The following is a 22723-nucleotide window of genomic DNA, read 5'->3' on the forward strand; positions in this document are numbered from 1 at the left end:
TAAAGGGTCAGTCAGCTGAAGTTAGGACAGTTGCTCGTTCTTTTTTTCCTCTGTTCGACTTCTTCCTTCCCTCTGCACGTAGTGGGAAAGATTGGTGAAAACAATACTAGGAAGATGTCCAAGTGAGGGCCCTTGGAAGCTCTCCTTTCATTTTGAGAAGCAGACAGGATAGGAGCGAAACGTGCATGTATTTTTAGAACCACTTTCCCTCGTCATCTCATTGCTGGTATCCCGTCGCCCACCTGACAGCTGCTGGTGTAGAGAGGACTCCGACATAGACTTCTAGAATGCTTCTCCTCTGAATAGGAATATGCATATTTGCCTCCTTACTGTAACGGTCCGGAACTGTTTTGGTATCATCTAGGGCTGTGGTGGTCATGATATTTTGTATGCCAGGTTAATGTCATGCAAAAGACTGCCGGTCTCAGGGTAATTGACCGTTAATTAGCATAAACACATTTAGCATCTTGCAGGCTTCCACGCGTACCAGCCACTGATGTGTGTCTTCGATGTTAAAGAAGCGCCTTCATATGAATCATGCTGATTTGACTTCCTCCCTGCTATACCTACCTTCTCCTTTCTTTTCACTCCTCTCTTTTCCCTCATCTTTGTGACCTCTCTTTCCTTTCTCATTCCTTTATTCTCTTGTCACTCTCTTAACTTTCTCTATCACTTTCTTGTATTCTTTTTCCCCCTCACTCTCTCCCTCTCCCAGGATGTGTTGGAGGGCGGTAACCTGCGTGGCCCTCTCGCCGAGCTCCACCAGATGATCCTGACGCCCATCAAGGCGGTGGCCAGCGATGAGTCGTCCCCCAGCTCGCCCTCCTCGACCGCACACAGGCCCCTGTTGAGCCCAGAGGTGAAGAGCAGTGCCGCCCCGGGAGGAGGGGAGGGGGAGACGGGGACCACACTCATCGCCGAGGGGGACATCCCCGGCCAGTTCACCCGCGTCATGGGCAAAGGTACAGAGGATCTAGTCCCGTAGGTTGGGAAGTGAAGTTGACGTAAAGTTGTCCTACGCACAACACATTTGCTGTAGGTGCTGCTGAGAGACTGCACTGAAAGAAACCGAACACCTGGGATCACAATGTGGTCAAAATAAAAGGGGTATTTAAATTTTAAACTATTTTCATATCTTGCTCACCAGTCCACCATCGATGTGGTGTCAAAATATCATTATTTTGCACATGAGAGCGTCAGAGCTAGCCTGACAGAAAGCCTGTGTCTGATGACGCAAAAGACAACATTATAGGCTTTTTGCGTTTACTTCATTTTGGGCATCGGGAGACTGAAAGCGATATATCTTGAAAACTTTAATGCTGATATTCACACTTTTTGGGACTGCATCAAAAGTGGACTAATGAAAAACATTTGGAGGAAATTGCCCCTTTTTAAGGGTGGTATAAGGAACATTCTAGTAGGGAGCCTTTTGGTTTCTTGACTTCCCTTCCTCTCCATTACCATGTCAGTGTTATGTGCTGAGCAAACAGTGGCCATATCAGAACAAATGTGGAAGATGGAAATCAGTGGGGCCAGGTTTCCCCTGAGCTTTCCTCTTCGCTCAAACCCCCGCTGTGTCATCAAAGTCCCCCTGCCTCACTCTCTCCTCTCTTTCTCTCTCCAGTTTGCACACAGCTCCTGGTGTCCAGGCCCGACGAAGAGAACATCAACTCCTACCTGCAGCTCATTGACAAGTGCCTTCTTCACGAGGTATACACGCGCAGACACACCTGACTGACAAGACTTTTCTTTATACACTTCTTCGGACCCTTATTTAGCTCCAGGGTGAAATGTATCCCATTAGAGCGTCTCTATGTTCTGACTGCAAAACCCTGAGTCATGCTCTCTCCTTCTCTTTGGCCCTGCAACCCCTCCTTCCCCCTCTCACCCTCCTCCCCAACCGCAGGCATTCACAGAGACTCAGAAGAAGCGACTGTTGTCCTGGAAACAACAGGTGCAGAAGCTGATCCGCTCCTTCCCCAGGAAGACCCTCTTGGACATGGCCGGCTACCGGGCACAGAGGAGGTAGGTTATAGACCGCGCGCACACACATAGGCACAGAGAGAGAGGGTGAGGCGGTCGCAGAGAGAGAAAAAGTGAAACACATGCGCGCACACACACGAACAGAGAGAGAGGGTGGCGCGCACACACACAAACAGAGAGAGATGGTGACACACACAAACAGAGAGAGATGGTGACACACACAAACAGAGAGAGATGGTGACACACACAAACAGAGAGAGATGGTGACGCACACACAGAGAGAGATGGTGACGCACACACAGAGAGAGATGGTGACGCACACACAGAGAGCGAGGGTGACGCACACACAGAGAGAGAGGGTGACGCACACACAGAGAGAGAGGGTGACGCACACACAGAGAGAGAGGGTGACGCACACACGGACAGAGAGAGAGGGTGACGCACACACGGACAGAGAGAGAGGGTGACGCACACACGGACAGAGAGAGAGGGTGACGCGCGCACACACACGGACAGAGAGAGAGGGTGACGCGCACACACACGGACAGAGAGAGAGGGTGACGCGCACACACACGGACAGAGAGGGTGACGCGCACACACACGGACAGAGAGAGAGGGTGACGCGCGCACACACACGGACAGAGAGAGAGGGTGGCGCGCACACACAGGGACAGAGAGAGAGGGTGACGCGCACACACAGGGACAGAGAGAGGGTGACGCGCACACACAGGGACAGAGAGAGGGTGACGCGCGCACACACAGGGACAGAGAGAGAGGGTGACGCGCGCACACACAGGGACAGAGAGAGAGGGTGACGCGCGCACACACAGGGACAGAGAGAGCGGGTGACGCGCGCACCCACAGGGACAGAGAGAGAGGGTGACGCGCGCACACACACACGGACAGAGAGAGAGGGTGACGCGCACACACACGGACAGAGAGAGAGGGTGACGCGCACACACAGCGAGAGAGAGGGAGAGGGTGACGCGCACACACAGCGAGAGAGAGGGTGACGCGCGCACACACAGCGAGAGAGAGGGTGACGCGCACACACAGAGAGAGAGAGGGTGACGCGCACACACAGAGAGAGAGAGGGTGACGCGCACACACAGAGAGAGAGAGGGTGACGCGCACACACAGAGAGAGAGAGGGTGACGCGCACACACAGAGAGAGAGAGGGTGACGCGCACACACAGAGAGAGAGAGGGTGACGCGCACACAGAGAGAGAGAGGGTGACGCACACAGAGAGAGAGAGAGGGTGACGCGCACACACAGAGAGAGAGAGGGTGACGCGCACACACAGAGAGAGAGAGAGGGGTGACGCACACACAGAGAGAGAGAGGGTGACGCGCACACACAGAGAGAGAGAGGGTGACGCGCACACACAGAGAGAGAGAGGGTGACGCGCACACAGAGAGAGAGAGAGGGTGACACGCACACACAGAGAGAGAGAGAGAGGGTGACACGCACACACACAGAGAGAGAGAGAGAGAGAGAGAGAGAGAGGGTGACACGCACACACAGAGAGAGAGAGAGAGGGTGACACGCACACACAGAGAGAGAGAGGGTGACACGCACACACAGAGAGGGAGAGAGGGTGACACACACAGAGAGGGAGAGAGGGTGACACACACACAGAGAGGGAGAGAGGGTTACACACACACAGAGAGGGAGAGAGAGAGAGGGTGACACACACACACAGAGAGAGGGTGACACACACACACAGAGAGAGAGAGAGGGTGACACACACACAGAGAGAGAGAGAGGGTGACACACACACAGAGAGAGAGAGGGTGACACACACACAGAGAGAGAGAGAGAGAGGGTGACACACACACACAGAGAGAGAGAGAGAGGGTGACACACACACAGAGAGAGAGGGTGACACACACACAGAGAGAGAGAGAGGGTGACACACACAGAGAGAGAGAGAGAGAGAGAGAGGGTGACACACACACAGAGCGAGAGAGAGGGTGACACACACACACAGAGAGAGAGAGAGAGGGTGACACACACACACAGAGAGAGAGAGGGTGACACACACACAGAGAGAGAGAGGGTGACACACACAGAGAGAGAGAGAGGGTGACACACACACAGAGAGAGAGAGGGTGACACACACACAGAGAGAGAGAGGGTGACACACACAGAGAGAGAGAGAGGGTGACACACAGAGAGAGAGAGAGGGTGACACACACACAGAGAGAGAGAGAGGGGGTGACACACACACACAGAGAGAGAGAGAGAGAGAGAGGGTGACACACACAGAGAGAGAGAGAGAGAGAGAGAGAGGGTGACACACACAGAGAGAGGAGAGAGGGTTACACACACACAGAGAGGGAGAGAGAGAGGGTGACACACACACAGAGAGAGAGGGTGACACACACACAGAGAGAGAGAGGGTGACACACACACAGAGAGAGAGAGAGGGTGACACACACAGAGAGAGAGAGAGAGAGGGTGACACACACACAGAGAGAGAGAGAGAGAGAGAGAGAGAGAGGGTGACACACACACAGAGAGAGAGAGAGGGGGTGACACACACACACAGAGAGAGAGAGAGGGTGACACACACACAGAGAGAGAGAGAGGGTGACACACACACAGAGAGAGAGAGAGGGTGACACACACACAGAGCGAGAGAGAGGGTGACACACACACAGAGAGAGAGAGAGAGAGAGGGTGACACACACACACAGAGAGAGAGAGAGGGTGACACACACAGAGAGAGAGAGAGGGTGACACACACAGAGAGAGAGAGAGGGTGACACACACACACAGAGAGAGAGAGGGTGACACACACACAGAGAGAGAGAGAGAGGGTGACACACAGAGAGAGAGAGAGAGAGAGGGTGACACACACACAGAGCGAGAGAGAGGGTGACACACACACACACACAGAGAGAGAGAGGGTGACACACACACACAGAGAGAGAGAGGGTGACACACACACACAGAGAGAGAGAGAGGGTGACACACACAGAGAGAGAGAGAGGGTGACACACACACACAGAGAGAGAGAGGGTGACACACACACAGAGAGAGAGAGGGTGACACACAGAGAGAGAGAGAGGGTGACACACAGAGAGAGAGAGAGAGGGTGACACACACACACACAGAGAGAGAGAGGGGGTGACACACACACACAGAGAGAGAGAGAGAGGGTGACACACACACAGAGAGAGAGAGAGAGAGAGAGAGGGTGACACACACAGAGAGAGAGAGAGAGAGGGTGACACACACAGAGAGCGAGAGAGAGGGTGACACACACACACAGAGAGAGAGAGAGAGGGTGACACACACACAGAGAGAGGGTGACACACACACAGAGAGAGGGTGACACACACACAGAGAGAGAGAGGGTGACACACACAGAGAGAGAGAGGGTGACACACAGAGAGAGAGAGAGAGAGAGGGTGACACACACACACACAGAGAAAGAGAGGGTGACACACACAGAGAGAGAGAGGGTGACACACACAGAGAGAGAGAGAGGGTGACACACAGAGAGAGAGAGAGAGAGAGAGAGAGAGAGGGTGACACACACACACACAGAGAGAGAGGGTGACACACACACACACACAGAGAGAGAGGGTGACACACACACACACACAGAGAGAGGGTGACACACACACACACAGAGAGAGAGGGTGACACACACACACACACAGAGAGGGTGACACACACACACACAGAGAGAGGGTGACACACACACACACACAGAGAGAGGGTGACACACACACACAGAGAGAGGGTGACACACACACACACACAGAGAGAGGGTGACACACACACACACACAGAGAGAGGGTGACACACACACAGAGAGAGGGTGACACACACACACACACAGAGAGAGGGTGACACACACACACACACAGAGAGAGGGTGACACACACACACAGAGAGAGGGTGACACACACACACAGAGAGAGGGTGACACACACACACAGAGAGAAGGTGACACACACACACACAGAGAGGGTGACACACACACACAGAGAGAGGGTGACACACACACACAGAGAGAGGGTGACACACACACACAGAGAGAGGGTGACACACACACACAGAGAGAGGGTGACACACACACACAGAGAGAGAGAGAGGGTGACACACATACACACAGAGAGAGAGAGGGGGTGACACATACACACAGAGAGAGAGAGAGAGGGTGACACATACACACAGAGAGAGAGAGAGAGGGTGACACATACACACAGAGAGAGAGAGGGGGGGTGACACACACAGAGAGAGAGAGGGGGGGTGACACACACACAGAGAGAGAGAGGGGGTGACACACACACAGAGAGGGAGAGAGGGTGACACACACACAGAGAGAGAGAGAGAGAGAGGGTGACACACACACAGAGAGAGAGAGAGAGAGGGTGACACACACACAGAGAGAGAGAGAGGGTGACACACACACAGAGAGAGAGAGAGGGTGACACACACACAGAGAGAGAGAGAGGGTGACACACACACACAGAGAGAGAGAGAGGGTGACACACACACAGAGAGAGAGAGAGAGGGTGACACACACAGAGAGAGAGAGAGAGGGTGACACACACACACGCACAGAGAGAGAGAGAGAGAGGGTGACACACACACACACAGAGAGAGAGGGTGACACACACACAGAGAGAGAGAGAGGGTGACACACACACAGAGAGGGAGAGAGGGTGACACACACACAGAGAGGGAGAGAGGGTGACACACACACAGAGAGGGAGAGAGGGTGACACACACACAGAGAGGGAGAGAGGGTGACACACACACAGAGAGAGAGAGAGGGTGACACACACACACAGAGAGAGAGAGGGTGACACACACACACAGAGAGAGAGAGGGTGACACACACACACACAGAGAGAGAGGGTGACACACACACAGAGAGAGAGAGGGTGACACACACACAGAGAGAGAGAGAGGGTGACACACAGAGAGAGAGAGAGAGAGAGAGGGTGACACACACACACACAGAGAGAGAGGGTGACACACACAGAGAGAGAGGGTGACACACAGAGAGAGAGAGAGGGTGACACACACACACACACACAGAGAGAGGGTGACACACACACACAGAGAGAGAGAGGGTGACACACACACAGAGAGAGAGAGGGTGACACACACACAGAGAGAGAGAGAGGGTGACACACAGAGAGAGAGAGAGAGAGAGAGAGGGTGACACACACACACACAGAGAGAGAGGGTGACACACACAGAGAGAGAGGGTGACACACAGAGAGAGAGAGAGGGTGACACACACACACACACACAGAGAGAGGGTGACACACACACACAGAGAGAGAGAGAGGGTGACACACACACAGAGAGAGAGAGGGTGACACACACACACAGAGAGAGAGAGGGTGACACACACACACAGAGAGAGAGGGTGACACACACAGACAGAGAGGGTGACACACACACACAGTGACACACACACACACAGAGGGTGACACACGCACAGAGAGAGAGAGAGGGTGACACACACACAGAGAGAGAGGGTGACACACACACAGACACACAGAGGGAGTGTGACACGCTGTTGTCACAAAATATTTTACCTTCTTTGATTCCTAACGGTCTCCAAATAATTGGGAAAAAGGTCAAATGATGATCAAAGCATTATCTCTCTCCCCCCATGCAGCAGCAGCAGTAGCCGTGGCTTCAGCCAGTCCAATTCTCTCCCCACGGCGGGCTGCGTGGGGGGCAGCAGCAGTGTGTCGGCGGCCCGTCGCAGCCTGCGCCAGTTCCAGATGCCCTCTCGGAGCCTGCCCGGCGCCAGGCTGGGCCTGCTGGGACCCACGCCACACAGCGCCAGCAGCACCCCCACTGGCCTCAAGCAGGGACGACAGGTGGAGACACTTCTGACTTTAACTTTCTCCTGGCCAATAGGCACTTGGCCTCCACCCATTGCCCAGGCAATTGATGTAGATGTTTTATTTATTTGGTGATGTCAGTCTCCCTTTGGGCTTGGATGACAGTTGGGGACACCCCGATCTAACGTTCTCCTAGCCCCGTCTATCTAGGCCCTGCCCACATAGTGGCGTGCTCAAGTCTCCGATTGGCATCAATGCGTGAGGTCTGAATTAAGCGCACGTATCTCCATTTTGGGCATTCATGTGGATTTGTTATATTATTATTTGGTATATTATATTGTTATGTATATTGGCCATATACCACAAACCCTGAGGTGCCCTATTGCTATTATAAACTGGTTACCACAATGCGTTGTGGGTAAGAACAGCCCTTAGCCGTGGTATATTGGCCATATACCACACCTAGGGGCGGCAGGTAGCCTGGTGGGTAGGAGCGTTGTGCCAATAACTGAAAGGTTGCTGGATCTAATCACTGAGCTGACAAGGTAGAAATTTGTCGTTCTTCCCCTGAGCAAGGCAGTTAACCCACTGTTCCCCGGGCGCCTAAGACGTGGATGTCGATTAAGGCAGCCCTCCCACACCTCTCTGATTCAGAGGGGTTGGAATAAATGTGGAAGACATATTTCAGTTGAATACATTCAGTTGGACAACCGAGTAGGTATCTTCTTTCCCCTCTGGCCTTACTGCTTAAATGTACATTAGGGGGTAATATAATAACTGGAGAAAGGAAAGAGTGCGAGAACCACTACTTGATCACGTGTCTGGAATCGTCCCACCACACAGAGAAGTAGTCCAAAACTAGCCACATTTTCCCTCTTTCAGCATCTGTCACGAATGATCCCTCCCTGTGAAATACAGAGTTGTAAAAAAAACAGTCATAGAAACACACAACCATTAGGGGGGAAAACGCAACAGCAAAGTGTCGGGTGAAGTGGCGTTCCACAGGCCCTACATCACTGCTGCTGAGTGGAACGGTCCTCTTGTCGGCAGCAGTGATTAACCTGGCACTCCACATGTCTGCTCCGCTCCCATTCAGCATTTTTCTAGGCATCCTTACAATGGGAGGAAATTCCAAACCACTTCCTCCACATTTCGCACACTCTCTCTGTCGGACAGTTTGTTTGGACAGGATCGAAAGGTGTGTATTAAAAGAAAGGAGAGAGCGAGGGTGAGTCATAGTTAGGGAGTTGGTGGTGAAGGGGGATGGGTGACCGGGAGGGAGGGAGAGCGAGAGAGAATGAGCTCGTCAGAGGCAGTGAGAACAGTGCTCAGGCATTTCCTTTTTTTCGCTGGCCCTCTGTACGGGAGGGCCGGGGAAGGGGGGAAGCAAGACGGACAGAGGGAGTAGGGAGAGCGGTTAGGGGAGAGAGAGCAGGAGAAAGAAAGAGAGAAGGTTGAATGTATAATAGGCAGGTTAGAGAGGAATCCGTGCAGTTAAAGAGTGTCAGTAGTTTGAGGCTAAACGGGGAGAGAAAAATCAAATGTTGACTGTATAATGGCTCAGGACTTATAGGCTAGAGAGGTAACACTTCTGGGATGCCCTCCCCAGTTTTTACACACTTATAAATCCACACCCCCGGGTGTGCAGTTAGTTACGTGATAAAGTCCCAATTAAACAGATTTTAGGAAAATGTATGCGAGTCCATTTTCATCAGAGTTGAACCAAAATGTACATTGCACAACATTTAAGCTGTATACTACCAGTGCTACCGCGGTACCATTCTGCAGTCAAGTGTGTGTATGAGCATTAAATCAATATAAATTAATATTTATACCACCATAACTCTGTAGTTTGTCTACGGATCTGAAACTACAATTCCCTGGATGCCAAGGTGTGGGGCATTTCAAGTATCGCCAACGTTGTTCAGAACTGTATGTCATATTACTGTGGTGTCTTAGGGGCATTTAACATACAGTGGCGGCCGCTGATTGGCTAAATACCCGGGGCGGGCGCTATTTTAATAACCAAAATATATATATGTTTTGAACGAGCAGCGCACAATCAACACACGAGTGCATCGTTAACAAAAGCACAGGGAAAATGCAACAAGAACAAGTTCATATTTATTCTCTAACGGGGGACAGCTAGATAGCATAATGTCACAAGTATAATGAGTTCGCCGGTAACTTTAGTTAGCTTGCTAGCTGGCATGCTGAACAAGTCTATCTACCTGTATACTAGCTTGCCAGTGGCTAGTGTCCACTTGCCAGTAGCTAGTGTCCATGCGGGGGAGGCACAGAGACTTTTTTTTATCCTACCAGATCTGCAAGAAGGTTCCCCACGGTCTTTGACTGTATTTTTTAATGTATTTAAACCAGGCAAGTCAGTTAAGAACAAATTCTTATTTTCAATGACTGCCTACCAGGGAACAGTGGGTTAACTGCCTTGTTCTACCTTTCGGTTACTAGTCCAACGCTCTAACCACGAGGCTACCTGCCGCCCCTGTATGTGAACGGCTGGTTCAGGTCCCTGGTTTCCAATGACTGTTATGATTTATTTTACAAGTTCATTGCAGTCTTCTCAATGTAATAGCTGGCTATGCAATCCAATGACTGCGCAGCAGTTCACTGTTGCAGACTATAGGTAACCAACTGTTTGTTTTGGACATATTTGAAACTGTAAAATGTACACAAATTAACCACACTAGTTTTGTGTGTATATATATATATATGTATTTATGTATGTGTGTGTGTGTGTGTGTGTGTGTGTGTGTGTGTGTGTGTGTGTGGTATTTATTTTATTTTTGACCAATCAGAAATGGGGCACAGCCAGCCCCTAACGCCTTAGTGGATGAGCTGCCACTGTTAACATATTTCCAGAAATGTCTGTTCGTGGTTAGATTTGTGGCACCCATTTGAATTGTTGTGCCAGTTTTTATAATGATCCAAAGATATACTGGCGTGTGTGTGAGTCTTGGTATGTAATGATCCAGAGTCTCCAGCCTACCTGTCTGTTGTGGCTGCCTGTCTGACTATCAGTTTGTCCAACAGGGTCTTTGGTTCGCCAACCCCGGGGGCAGTAACAGCATGCCAAGCCGAACACACAGCTCAGTGCAGAGGACCCGCTCCCTGCCTGTCCACACCACGCCACACACCATGGTCATGTTCCAGCAGTCTGGTAAGAGAAACCTACACACAGTTACACATTACCCTACTGTACAAGGTAACTCGTTCTCTCTTTCCGTTGCTCTCTATCTTACCCTGTCCCTCTTTTTTTTTTAACTTACACTTTTGTCTTCTTCTTTCCCTCCTTCTCCATCTGTCTCCATAAACTCTTAGCAGCCTAGCATCCTCAGTACCTTCCTCTTTGTTAAGAGGAGAGAGATGTTGTTCCTGGTGCGTTAAATGCAGTGTGTTGAGGATGATGGTGTATTGCAGGGAGCTTTACCCAAGACTGTTGTGCTGTGTGTGTGTGTGTGTGTGTGTGTGGCATTACAGCATCTGATACACTGGTCCCATTACCCCTAATGCTGGCCAGGCTCATAAAAATACAATAACCAGAACAGACATTCCCATTCAAGTCAATGCTCTGCTCGGTAACGGTTGGATGCTGTAGCCGCAGGACAAAAATGGACATCAATGTGACAGCGGGGACTTCCTCCTCCGGCCTGTCTTTCATGGTGAACCAAAGTGTATCCCCCACTTTTTTAGAATGGAGAAGGGGGAGGGTAGTTTCAGGGGGTAAGAGGGAATGCAGCAGTATGTGACAGAGAAGGAGGAAGGGAAGGACGGAGAGAGGGAAGAGTCAGCGGACTGTTACAATGAGTCTCTTTGTGCAGGGTGGCTGGGGTGCCCTGGCACACATTCCCTTCTCTCTCGCACACTCGCTGTGGCCTGTCTCTCGTTCTCTCTCTGCCTCGCGTTCTCTCTCTGCCTCGCGTTCTCTCTCTGCCTCGCGTTCTCTCTCTGCCTCGCGTTCTCTCTCTGCCTCGCGTTCTCTCTCTGCCTCGCGTTCTCTCTCTGCCTCGCGTTCTCTCTCTGCCTCGCGTTCTCTCTCTGCCTCGCGTTCTCTCTCTGCCTCGCGTTCTCTCTCTGCCTCGCGTTCTCTCTCTGCCTCTCGCTCTGTCTCGGCCTCGCCGAGCAAGGACTCCCTCTCTCTCACCCTCCATCTCTCCCTTCTTTAAATTATTGATTATTTGATTCTTCTTTAAATTATACACAACAAAATGCGCACAAGCATGTGAGCACACGAGTGTGTGTGTGGAGGGGGACAGGATTTGACACCTAAAAATAGCCGGTGGCAGACTGTTCTGTCTGTCTAGCCGAGGGGCGGCGAGTGCCTAACTCCGCTCTTCTCTATACCCCTAAGGGATTTTTACAGCCACCCTGGGCAAGGCAGGCAGTAGCAGCTAAAGACCATTAGCCTAGATATCCCCCTGTGATAGGAGCTCACAGTTGAAGTAAGGGGGCTGCTCAGCTAGCAAGTAAGCATTTGACCCTATGTCACTTCTAAGGTTTTTTGGGAGGTTGGGGGTCCCCCTTGTGGCGGAACAGGTGACTTTAGACTTGAGAAGTAGACACACCACACACATGCCAAACCACCCTGGTGCGACTAACCCAAGTGACTGGGTATTGTATTGATAGGGTGTAATGTGGAAACAGTTTGTTAATTGGCGGTGTAGTGTAATCAGATTAAGAACGGCACAAGCGGTGTGGTTGAGTGGAGGTGATTGTTATGACACAGGGGTTTGGATCCCACAATAATTCCCTCCTCTTGTCCGTTGTTAACTGGGGTGGTGATGTCAGGAAAGGTTAAGGTATTATAGGATTGAGACCTTTAGATCAGGGATCAACCACTCCATTCAGCCGCGGGACGATTTATTATTGACTGGATGGTCAGGGGACCGGAACATAATTACAAATAATTTGTAGACTGCACAAGAAGCCCAAACAGATATAACATTTCACTAAAACATCATATTTTCAATATTGCTTACATTTGTTTTTGAGTATGTGGACACCTGATCGTCGAACATCTCATTCCAAAATCAGCATTAATATGGAGTTGGTCCCCCTTTGCTGCTATAACAGCCTCCACTCTTCTGGGAAGGCTTTCCACTAGATGTTGGAACATTGCGGCAGGGACTTGCTTCCATTCAGCCACAAGAGTATTAGTGAAGTCGGGCACTGATGTAGGGCAATTAGGCCTGGCTCGCAGTCGGCGTTCCAATTAATCCCAAAGGTGTTCGATGGGGTTGAGGTCAGGGCTCTGCAGGCCAGTCAAGTTTTTCCACTTTCTTAATGAACTAGAAATTCAATAGTTGATCAAAGTTATCTGGCTAACTCATTGATTCTGTTTGTAGTATACCCCTCCGTGGTAAATTGTGTGAACGCTGGTTGTTGTAACATTGTGGTGTTGTACTCCAGGTAGTTGGTTGTGTGTGTTTTAACGTTGTTGTGGTGTTCTCCAGGTAGTTGGTTGTGTGTATGTTGTTGTAATGTTGTGGTGGTGTTCTCCAGGTAGTTGGTTGTGTGTATGCTGTTGTGGTGGTGTTCTCCAGGTAGTTGGTTGTGTGTATGTTGTTGTAACATTGTGGTGGTGTTCTCCAGGTAGTTGGTTTTGTGTATGTTGTTGTAACATTGTGGTGGTGTTCTCCAGGTAGTTGGTTGTGTATATGTTGTTGTAATGTTGTGGTGGTGTTCTCCAGGTAGTTGGTTGTGTGTATGCTGTTGTGGTGGTGTTCTCCAGGTAGTTGGTTGTGTGTATGCTGTTGTGGTGGTGTTCTCCAGGTAGTTGGTTGTGTGTATGCTGTTGTAACATTGTGGTGGTGTTCTCCAAGTAGTTAGTTGTGTGTATGTTGTTGTAACGTTGTGGTGGTGTTCTCCAGGTAATTGGTTGTGTGTATGCTGTTGTAACATTGTGGTGGTGTTCTCCAAGCAGTTGGTTGTGTATATGTTGTTGTAACGTTGTTGTGGTGTTCTCCAGGTAGTTGGTTGTGTGTATGTTGTTGTAATGTTGTGGTGGTGTTCTCCAGGTAGTTGGTTGTGTGTATGCTGTTGTGGTGGTGTTCTCCAGGTAGTTGGTTGTGTGTATGCTGTTGTAACATTGTGGTGGTGTTCTCCAGGTAGTTGGTTGTGTGTATGTTGTTTTAACACTGTGGTGGTGTTCTCCAGGTAGTCGGTTGTGTGTATGTTGTTTTAATGTTGTGTTCTCCAGGTAGTTGATTGTGTGTCTATTGTGTTGTACTTCAGGTAGTTGGTTGTGTGTATGTTGTTGTAACGTTGTGATGATCTCCAGATCTCCAGGTGCCGGTGACTGAACCAGACATCAACAACCGGCTGGAGTCTTTGTGTCTGAGTATGACGGAGCACGCTCTGGGAGGTTAGAGCACCACAACTACCATGAACACATACACTCCAGTTACTACTGGACTTTGTTAATACTCACAGACACACACTACTGTATAAATCTACTGTACCCCTTGGTTTATAAAAACGTGCGCTCGCACACAGACAAACATAGAGATTCACACACACTTTCTCTGTCGCTCTTTCTCTCTCTCACACACACACACACACACACACTCCTTCACTACACTCCAGTATTTTACTACTTTGTTTACACAGCATATACACATGCACAGAAAAAAACAGACAACTTTGGAATTCCAGCTAATCAAATAATATTTGAACCATCGTTTGCCTGTAGCCAGGGTGTGACTTCACAATGAATCCACATGTATTGAGAGGAGAGGAGGAGACGGGAAGGGAGATGGATAAACGCAGTAACCGTTCCCATTATAAGTGGAGTTTAGCTTTGAATAAAGGGGCTGTTTTTTTTTCCTCTCCCCGGCCTCACCAGCGCAGAGACAGTAGCCCTCAGTGCTCGGCACGGAGCTGGGGTGGACAAGCAGCGCTGTGTGTGTGTGTGTATATTTTTGCGTGGACTGGACACGCCCACACACACAGCCCCAGAGTAGAGATGGGAAGCTGAGGAATGCCAGTCTCCGACAGGACCCTTCCTCTCTGCTGTACCCCTACGCCCCTTCTCCTCTCTGAAACATACTGAATGGACAGAATAGAAATTAGAAGGAAAGTACTCATGGTGAATGGAATGCCCCTGAGCCGTTCTTTACAAATAGAGTAAGTGATGTCCAATAGAAAGCTCTGGCATGCTCAAATACAGCAATACCACGTCCAGCTCTAATAATGATCAAACTCTCTCTCTTATTTTGACCAATTTGACAGGAAGTTGCCATGTAATTTCCCTAATTGGCATGCTTCCAGCCCCAAACCTTCTAGGCTGTTCTGTAGATCTGAAAGGATGTATATCCAATACGGTGAAAGTTTCTTCTAGCCTATCAGAGGGAAAGTAATTAGCATTTTGCTTACTTGCGCCGAGTGTAAGGGCTAGGGGTGCATTTGAAACTGTGTCTATATATGACTTTAATGGAAGTCTATTCCTTTTATAGTGCATTACTTTTGACCAGTGCAATGTACTATATAGGGTGCCATTTGGGATGCAACCCATGTCATGAGACCCTGGGCCACACAGGAAGTCTTTATGAAACCGCTTGTAGGTAATGCACCCTGGTCTATAGGGTGCATTATGATATTTACTGCATTTCTAAAGCCCGAAGACCCAAAGAAAGTCCATCGTGGGTCTCTAACCTCCCGCAATGACTGCCTCTGGTTTCCGGTACTGCTGGTCACACACACATTTGCTATGTAGAAGCACATCCAGGATGTACACCCAGCTCAACTAGTGCTACAGTACGGCAAAGCACATACCTCCGATGAATGTAGTAATGCAGGGTTTTCAGCTGACTCATCTCTTACTCTGTCTGAACCACTGGGACCATGTCCCAAATGGCCCCCTATTGTCATTATAGTGCAAAACCTTTGACCATTGACCTGGTCAAAAGTAGTGCACTATTTACGTTATAGGGTGCTATTTGGGACACAACCCGGGACAAACATTTGGTCCTCTCCGTTTGTCCAGCCAAGCAAGATGCAACAGTTGTTTTATGTCTTTGAAACATTCCATCTATATTTGTCCAGTTGTGTTATTCTCATTCCTATGTGATGGTTTGTCCCATGTCCCTCGATTCTGTGTGTCTAGATGGAGTCGACCGCACTTCCACCATCTGAGAGGAGGACCTGAAGGAGACCAGGAGAGACTGAGCTGGTCCCAGGAGGCTCGCCGAACACCCAAAGCCCCCCCACCCCACCCCCCCACACACACACACACACACACACACCCCACCTGCCCATCAGGCACCCCCACAGCCAATGGGAGAGGTCAACTGGGGAGGTGGGCGAGCTCCAAATCACGGCACGATTAGTCAGACTGTGAAAAACTGCTAACACAGCAGCAAATTGGCATGTTACCATCTCGACAAAACACAGCTATGCCCCAGCACCCTCATAAGAATCTGGGCTTCAGTGACAGATAGGGCAGTACAGACTCCCCTCCTCACAGTGTCGCACCCAGTATAACTACACACAACAGTGTCTGAGGAGTGCCCTCTGCCGGGCTATGGGAGATATACTGTAGCATCATTGGGGTCGGCCTCAGCCAACAACCGAATGGCTCTGTTGAAATGGGGGGGCTGTGCATTATGGGTATTGTAGTACATCATGCTACAGAGTTTCAGACTCTGTTCCCTTCTCTACCCTCACCCCCAGTCCCAGTTATAGACCAGTAACACAATCCACACAGCAGTTCACACCAGTCAGAATTTCTCCCGGTGTCACTGAGCCAAAAACAAACAAGCCAAGTAAACAATGTGGGACACTTTGTGAGAGAAGCCTTGGCTTTTCCTCCCACTGTTTGGGAGAGTTTTAGGGAGGCCATTTTTCAAAAGGCTTGGGAGAACCCTGTGCTCTGTATAGGTGACAGAAAAAAAGCATTTATACATGTATTGTTTACACAAGATGCTACTATCAAGGGTACCGAAACATTTATACATTTCAGGTATGAATGTTATCTCTTGAATTTTTTTTATAACTTTTTGGAAAGCAGTGACATACTACCCGTACTAGTCGCTTTATAGACTAACATCCCAAAGTAGCTATCATTATTACCACGGACTTATTCATTGTTTGTTTGTTTTTGCTTTTGTTCCTTTACCAAGAGCCAACGTGTGTGAAAATGAGAACGCTAAAAAGAGAAAGGGATGTGGCGGAGGTGTATTGAAGGAAAAGAGAGACACGAGGAGAGATGGGAGGAGGGGAAATGAAAGTGGAGAAACACAGGATGGTCTCTGCCAAGTGATTTGGAAGGAGAAGAGGACTTTAGCGATGATGGATTCATGTCAGGGGCAGGGACTTTGATTTGAAACGAGACAAAAGAAAATAGCCTCGCAGAGTTGTGGTAAAGTTCAGGGTAAACTCATCTTATACACCAGCCAATGACATATTATATATACACACACACGTGTGTGTGTATATATGTGTATATATATCTATGTTTATCTATATATATACCTATATATATCTATATACAAAACTATGTAGATGATGATGATAATGTTGTAAATGACTATTGTAGCTGGAAAAAGCTGATTTTTAATGGAATATCTACATAGGCGTACAGAGGCCTATTATCAGCAACCATCACTCCTGTTCAATGGCACGTTGTGTTAGCTAATCCAAGTTTATCATTTTAAAAGGCTAATTGGTCATTAGAAAAAACCATTTTGCAATTTGTTAGCACAGCTGAAAACTGTTGTCCTGATTAAAGAAGCAATGAAACTGGCCTTTAGACTAGTTGAGTATCTGGAGCATCAGCATTTGTGGGTTCGATTACAGGCTCAAAATGGCCAAAAACAAAGACCTTTCTTCTGAAATTCTTTGGTCTATTCTTGTTCTGAGAAATGAAGGCTATTCCATGTGAGAAATTGCCAAGAAACTGAAAATCTCATACAACGCTGTGTATTACTCCCGTCACAGAACAGCTCAAACTGGCTCTAACCAGAATAGATAAAGGAGTGGGGGCCCCGATGCACAACTGAGCAAGAACATTAGTGTCTAGTTTGAGAAACAGACGCCTCACAAGTCCTCAACTGGCAGCTTCATTAAATAGTACCCACAAACACCGGTCTCAACGTCATCAGTGAAGAGGCGACTCCGGGATGCTGGCCTTCTAGGCAAAGTTCCTCTGTCCAGTGTCTGTTCTTTTGCCCATCTTAATCTATTCTTTTTATTGGCCAGCCTGAGATATGGCTTTTTCTTCAACTCTGCCTAGAAGGCCAGCATCCCAGAGTCGCCTCTTCACTGGGGTTTTGTGGGTACTATTTAAAGAAGCTGTCAGTTGAGAACTTGTGAGGTGTTTCCAGCTACAATAGTCATTTACAACATTAACAATGTCTGCACTGTATTTCTGATCAAATTGATTTTATTTTAATGGACAAGAAATGTGCTTTTCTTTCAAAAACAAGGACATTTCTACGTGACCCCAAACTTTTGAACGGTAGTGTGTATGTATGTGTGTATATATATATATTTTTAATTGTTTTTATTTTGGCCTTTGTACCTGCAGACTATGCATTGAAAGTTGCTGTTCATTTGCTTGGGCTTTGTCTGGAGCAAAGTTCCTGTAACAGGTGTACAATGTTGTGTGACCTAGTCTATAATTAGAGCTCGTCAGTGTGGGTCTGGAGTATTTTCAATGGGTTTTGTTGTGAACTAGAATGAGGATTACTTGTTTGTTTTCAGTCCAGGGTAGATGATATAGCGCTGCATGTTTTATGCTATACGCTTCCAATCTTACTAGGAAGTAAGAGACGAATCAAGGAGGAAGGAGAGAATGCTAACCAGTGATGTACACAGAGGAGAATCAGGAAGTAGCCATAGTGAATGAGAAGGTTGCTGCGGAGGTTTCCTTTCCCTCAAGCAGCATAGCAAGGGTTTAAAAGTAGTTTTACTCCCCGAGATTGCTCTTTTTTTTAGTACTTACCTCCACCTGGTGGCCAAAAGCAGTTACCGACATCCAGGCACTTTGATTTCTTGTTGTTTTTTTAGTTTTTCTATGTATCCTCTGTTCGTTGTTATCTGCATGACCGAGGGTAGGTTAATGTTAAAATAAGCTCTTAAAAGTTTAGTTTATAACAGTTTGGCTCTGTATGGGTTTTTTGTGCATGGAAGGTCATGCTGATGTTTTTTGCCTGAATGGACATCCTGGTTGGTTTTTCCCAAGTTGGAATCAATTTGGAGCGATTCAAAATCGTGTTTTTGTGAGGGTTATTTTGTATTTTTTTATTCTTAAAAAGAGTCTTGTTTTCTTGTTCTGCACTTGGTGCCGTGATATTTTACTACAGCTAATCCATCAATAACAATTCCAATAGGTGCAGCAATAGAAATGCCAAGTATGTGCCATAGACCTTCATCAGTGGGGAGAAGCAAAGGGTTTGGAAAGGGAAAGTTCAGTGTTTTGCAGTTCAGAGAAAGGGAGGTGAACTCGAGTCGTGAAATGAAACAAGCTTCATGCCAAATGCACCCTTTCTCGCCGGCGGAGAACCCCCCCCCCCCCCCTTCTCTGCCACAAGAACTACAGCCCACTCCCCTAGTGCACATTGAACTGAAGTTCTTGGACTGAACCATATTGTCAAAAGGTAGGGTTGACAACTGACAACCTCACCTAATCAAACCTATAAACTGTTAATGACAAAATGTCACCAGCCTTTTCAGTCAGCCATACGTCACTGCTTCAGGAAGTGCGCTCACTAAAAACGCATGGCCTTAACTGGGACGGCGAATGGTGCATAATGCATGAATTGGCATTGACCCTTTTGTGGCGTGGCTTTGGAAAATATTTAGTGGCAGCATTACAATATGTATTGTTACACCGATGCAATGTGCATCAGTGCATACACAGTACATGGTAGTTAGAGCCACTTGCCACTGCCATATAAATCAATACTATTATTAGCAGATTCAAATCATTATTTATTTTTTATTTTTTTCTATTACTGTTGCAGAGTTGATTTATTGTGTTCATTTAGATGTATTATTTAAAGTACCATATGTATTAACTTACGATGGCTGGTGACCATAAGCACATCTCAAATAATAGTTATTTTTGTTTTGAACTACATTATAATCGCAAATTGCTGTTTTTGATAGTGGAGGATAGACACGCAACAAGTGTCTTGGGATTTGTGTTTTTTCTGACGCTTTGTGAATGCTTATCATATCCTGGTTGGCCAAATGACTGAATACTGCGTGTGCTCTTTGATAGAAATGTTTACCCCCTCGATGCTCTGTTCGCAAAGTTCACTTTTTGATCCAGCCACCAGCAAAACAAACTGGATAGAGGGTGACAACCCTTTTGACACATTGCCAAGAGACGTGGTTCATCTGGGGTTATTTGTGTGGGATAAGGCACTTCCTACTTTGTCAGCTAATAGACTTTTGCTATGCGTATTAAAGGTTCAGGGCTCGCCATATGGGAATGGTCAACCAGTGCCTACTAAGCTAACCACCACCTGTGTGGTTCTTGATGACATCACAGTGGAAGGCTAAGCGAAGTAGCCCATCCATAAGATTGGCAACAACTGCAGGGCAGGGGATAGAGCATGCTAGGGTGGGGATGTACACACTCACTAGTGCCCATGAGGTTGTGTGTTTATATGTAGTGTACGCTACAGTATGTGCCTATGAGAGAGTGATGAGGCAGTAAACAGAAGAGGAGTCGGTGTCGTTCATATATTGCTGCAGCTGTGGATCAGACTTCGACTCCTCAAAGGGTTTATTTTTTTATTTACCAAAGTGCATCCAAACTCTATAGGGCTCCTCCCCTCTGAGATGAGAGAGCTGCTGAACACACTGCAGTATTAACAGTTAGATGATAATATTCCAAATATATTAAAAAAAATTTAGTGTAAATGAAGACTTGATGCTTTCTTTTTTTTGTCATAGACTCTGCACATTAGTTAAATATCACTTAATTATTCGATGCCGAGATTAGTTTTTTTGGGGGGGGAGGGGGGGGGTGAACTCGAAATCATCCATACTGTAACAAAGTTTCTACCACGTTACTGTACTTTTTTTTTTTTTTTATCGAAGAGCCAATATCCTGTATTGACTGCAGGCTTACATATATATTTAAAAAAAAAAGTTTATGTTTAAGAATAAAACTCAAAAGCCCCAAAAAAAAACAAGAAAAGAAAGGGGGGGTGGGGAGTAATTTTAGAAATGCATGCACAAGGCTGGGAAGTCATATTTTGAATAACAAATGGCAGTGCCTTTTTTGTACTCTAGACATATACCCCAAATGTAAATAATTTTCTATGGACGTTAAACTGTAATATTATTACATGAAGCAACCCAGTTAGAGCTATGTTGACAGTTACATGGTGGCATCCTCCAAACTGCATACGAGCTCCTCTAGGACACTTTGAAACTTGTCTTGTTGGTGTCAAGTTTTCAGACAAAAACAATATGGAACACTTGTCTTCTTCTGGCTGGCCTTGTGTTGTCAGCAGATTTTTGGGGGTTTCTGTACTCTGTAGGTACTTTTCAATGCTGATATGAAGTTATGAATTGTACCTGTCTGTACAACAAACATATGTATATGTTGTGTGCGAGAGAGTGTGCTTGCACATCATGCTGTAACTGTAAAATACATCTTGTCAAATGTGCCAGAAATGCTGAGACATGACATGGCCCGGTCCAATGGAGGCTGCTGTTATTCGGCCCTGATGCCCGGCCAAAAGCCTGTCTCAGGTTCTGTGTTCCTGTAACTTGGCTACTTGCGTCGGGCAGGGTTTGGCTAGTGAGAGGAAGTGTAGATGGTCATCTGTCCTGTTCTACATGGACCTATGGAGACTCCTGTGTAAATTGCCATGTAGTCAGAATGGGAGAGCTGTGAAGTGTGTGCGTGAAAGATACTGAATGTTTTGTGGGGTCTGTGTTAAAATGCTTGACGTCTTTGTGATAACCACAGACAAAAAAAAGATTAAAGAATAACTTGTAAAATTGTCTGGATAATTGTAATTTTTTTACTCAATTCAATTTCTAATGAAAGTGATACGTCTTGCATTCTGGGAGGTCACACCATAGCAGGAGAAGATTCTACTGGCTGCTCATCCAAAAATTCCACGAATCAGAGGAACTGAAGCACATTCATAAAGCCTGTTGCCAAGAGACGGGTTCCAATGTTAATTTATCTGGGTGTCTGTCTTATGCTGTGTTCGTAACCAAGTGGGAGGTGGGAATTTACGAATTGGATGCATACGTGTGCTTTGAACTCGTTGAGAAACGCTGATTGGCTAATGGCCAACAAGCTGCATAAACCATAAACTAAGGGCTCTACTCAATCAGATCCGCTGTAGCCGACATCTGCGTAGTGGTTTTGACAGGAACTTAGAATTTGTGTTCAAAAACCATATTGCTATACTGAACAAAAATAAACACAATATGCTCAAAGATTTTAGTGAGTGACAGTTGATATAAGGATTTCAGTCAATTGAAATAAATTCATTAGGTCCTAATCTATGGATTTCACATGGCAGGGATGCAGCCATGGGTGGGCATAGGTCCACCCACTTGGGAGCCAGGCCCATAGGGCGATGCACAAATGGCCGGGGTAGGCCGTCATTGTAAATACGAATTTGTTCTTAACTGACTGATAGATATTGCTTTTCATAAATAATGTTTTGTTGCATTTAACTGCCGAAACTTGTGTAAGAGGTGATTTCCTTAGTAGGTGAGGTCAGCATGTGGGAGCACAGGATGATAGATGAGTTCCCCATTAGTAAATTATCAGTTGGAGGGCTATTCCAGTGGATTTTTCCCAGTCGTATTTTGTAAATTCCCACTTGGTTACTAACACAGCATTAAGTACCGGTTATATTATGCTAGCATCCTGTGATCACAACCAGTTATTTTAATTATTTAGACCGGTCTAAAA

At 47.5% G+C, this 22723-nt stretch overlaps 1 protein-coding gene across 5 annotated transcripts in view; it reads left to right on the top strand.

Moving 5' to 3' along the window:
* Positions 1-21792, top strand: part of LOC135526132 (protein Smaug homolog 1-like) — an 81660-nt gene extending 59868 nt beyond the window's left edge. For all 5 annotated transcript variants that reach the window (XM_064954252.1, XM_064954253.1, XM_064954254.1 and 2 more), the window contains 7 exons: positions 716-962; positions 1625-1710; positions 1907-2025; positions 7638-7845; positions 10861-10987; positions 14108-14191; positions 15932-21792. In XM_064954252.1, coding sequence (XP_064810324.1) covers positions 716-962; positions 1625-1710; positions 1907-2025; positions 7638-7845; positions 10861-10987; positions 14108-14191; positions 15932-15960 — 900 coding nt within the window. In that variant the 3' untranslated portion in view covers positions 15961-21792. The remainder of the gene's footprint in view (positions 1-715; positions 963-1624; positions 1711-1906; positions 2026-7637; positions 7846-10860; positions 10988-14107; positions 14192-15931) is intronic.
* The last annotated feature ends 931 nt before the right edge of the window (positions 21793-22723 follow it).

This window comes from Oncorhynchus masou, chromosome 32 (genome assembly GCF_036934945.1).
Source record: "Oncorhynchus masou masou isolate Uvic2021 chromosome 32, UVic_Omas_1.1, whole genome shotgun sequence".
In the NCBI taxonomy this organism is placed as follows: domain Eukaryota; kingdom Metazoa; phylum Chordata; class Actinopteri; order Salmoniformes; family Salmonidae; genus Oncorhynchus; species Oncorhynchus masou.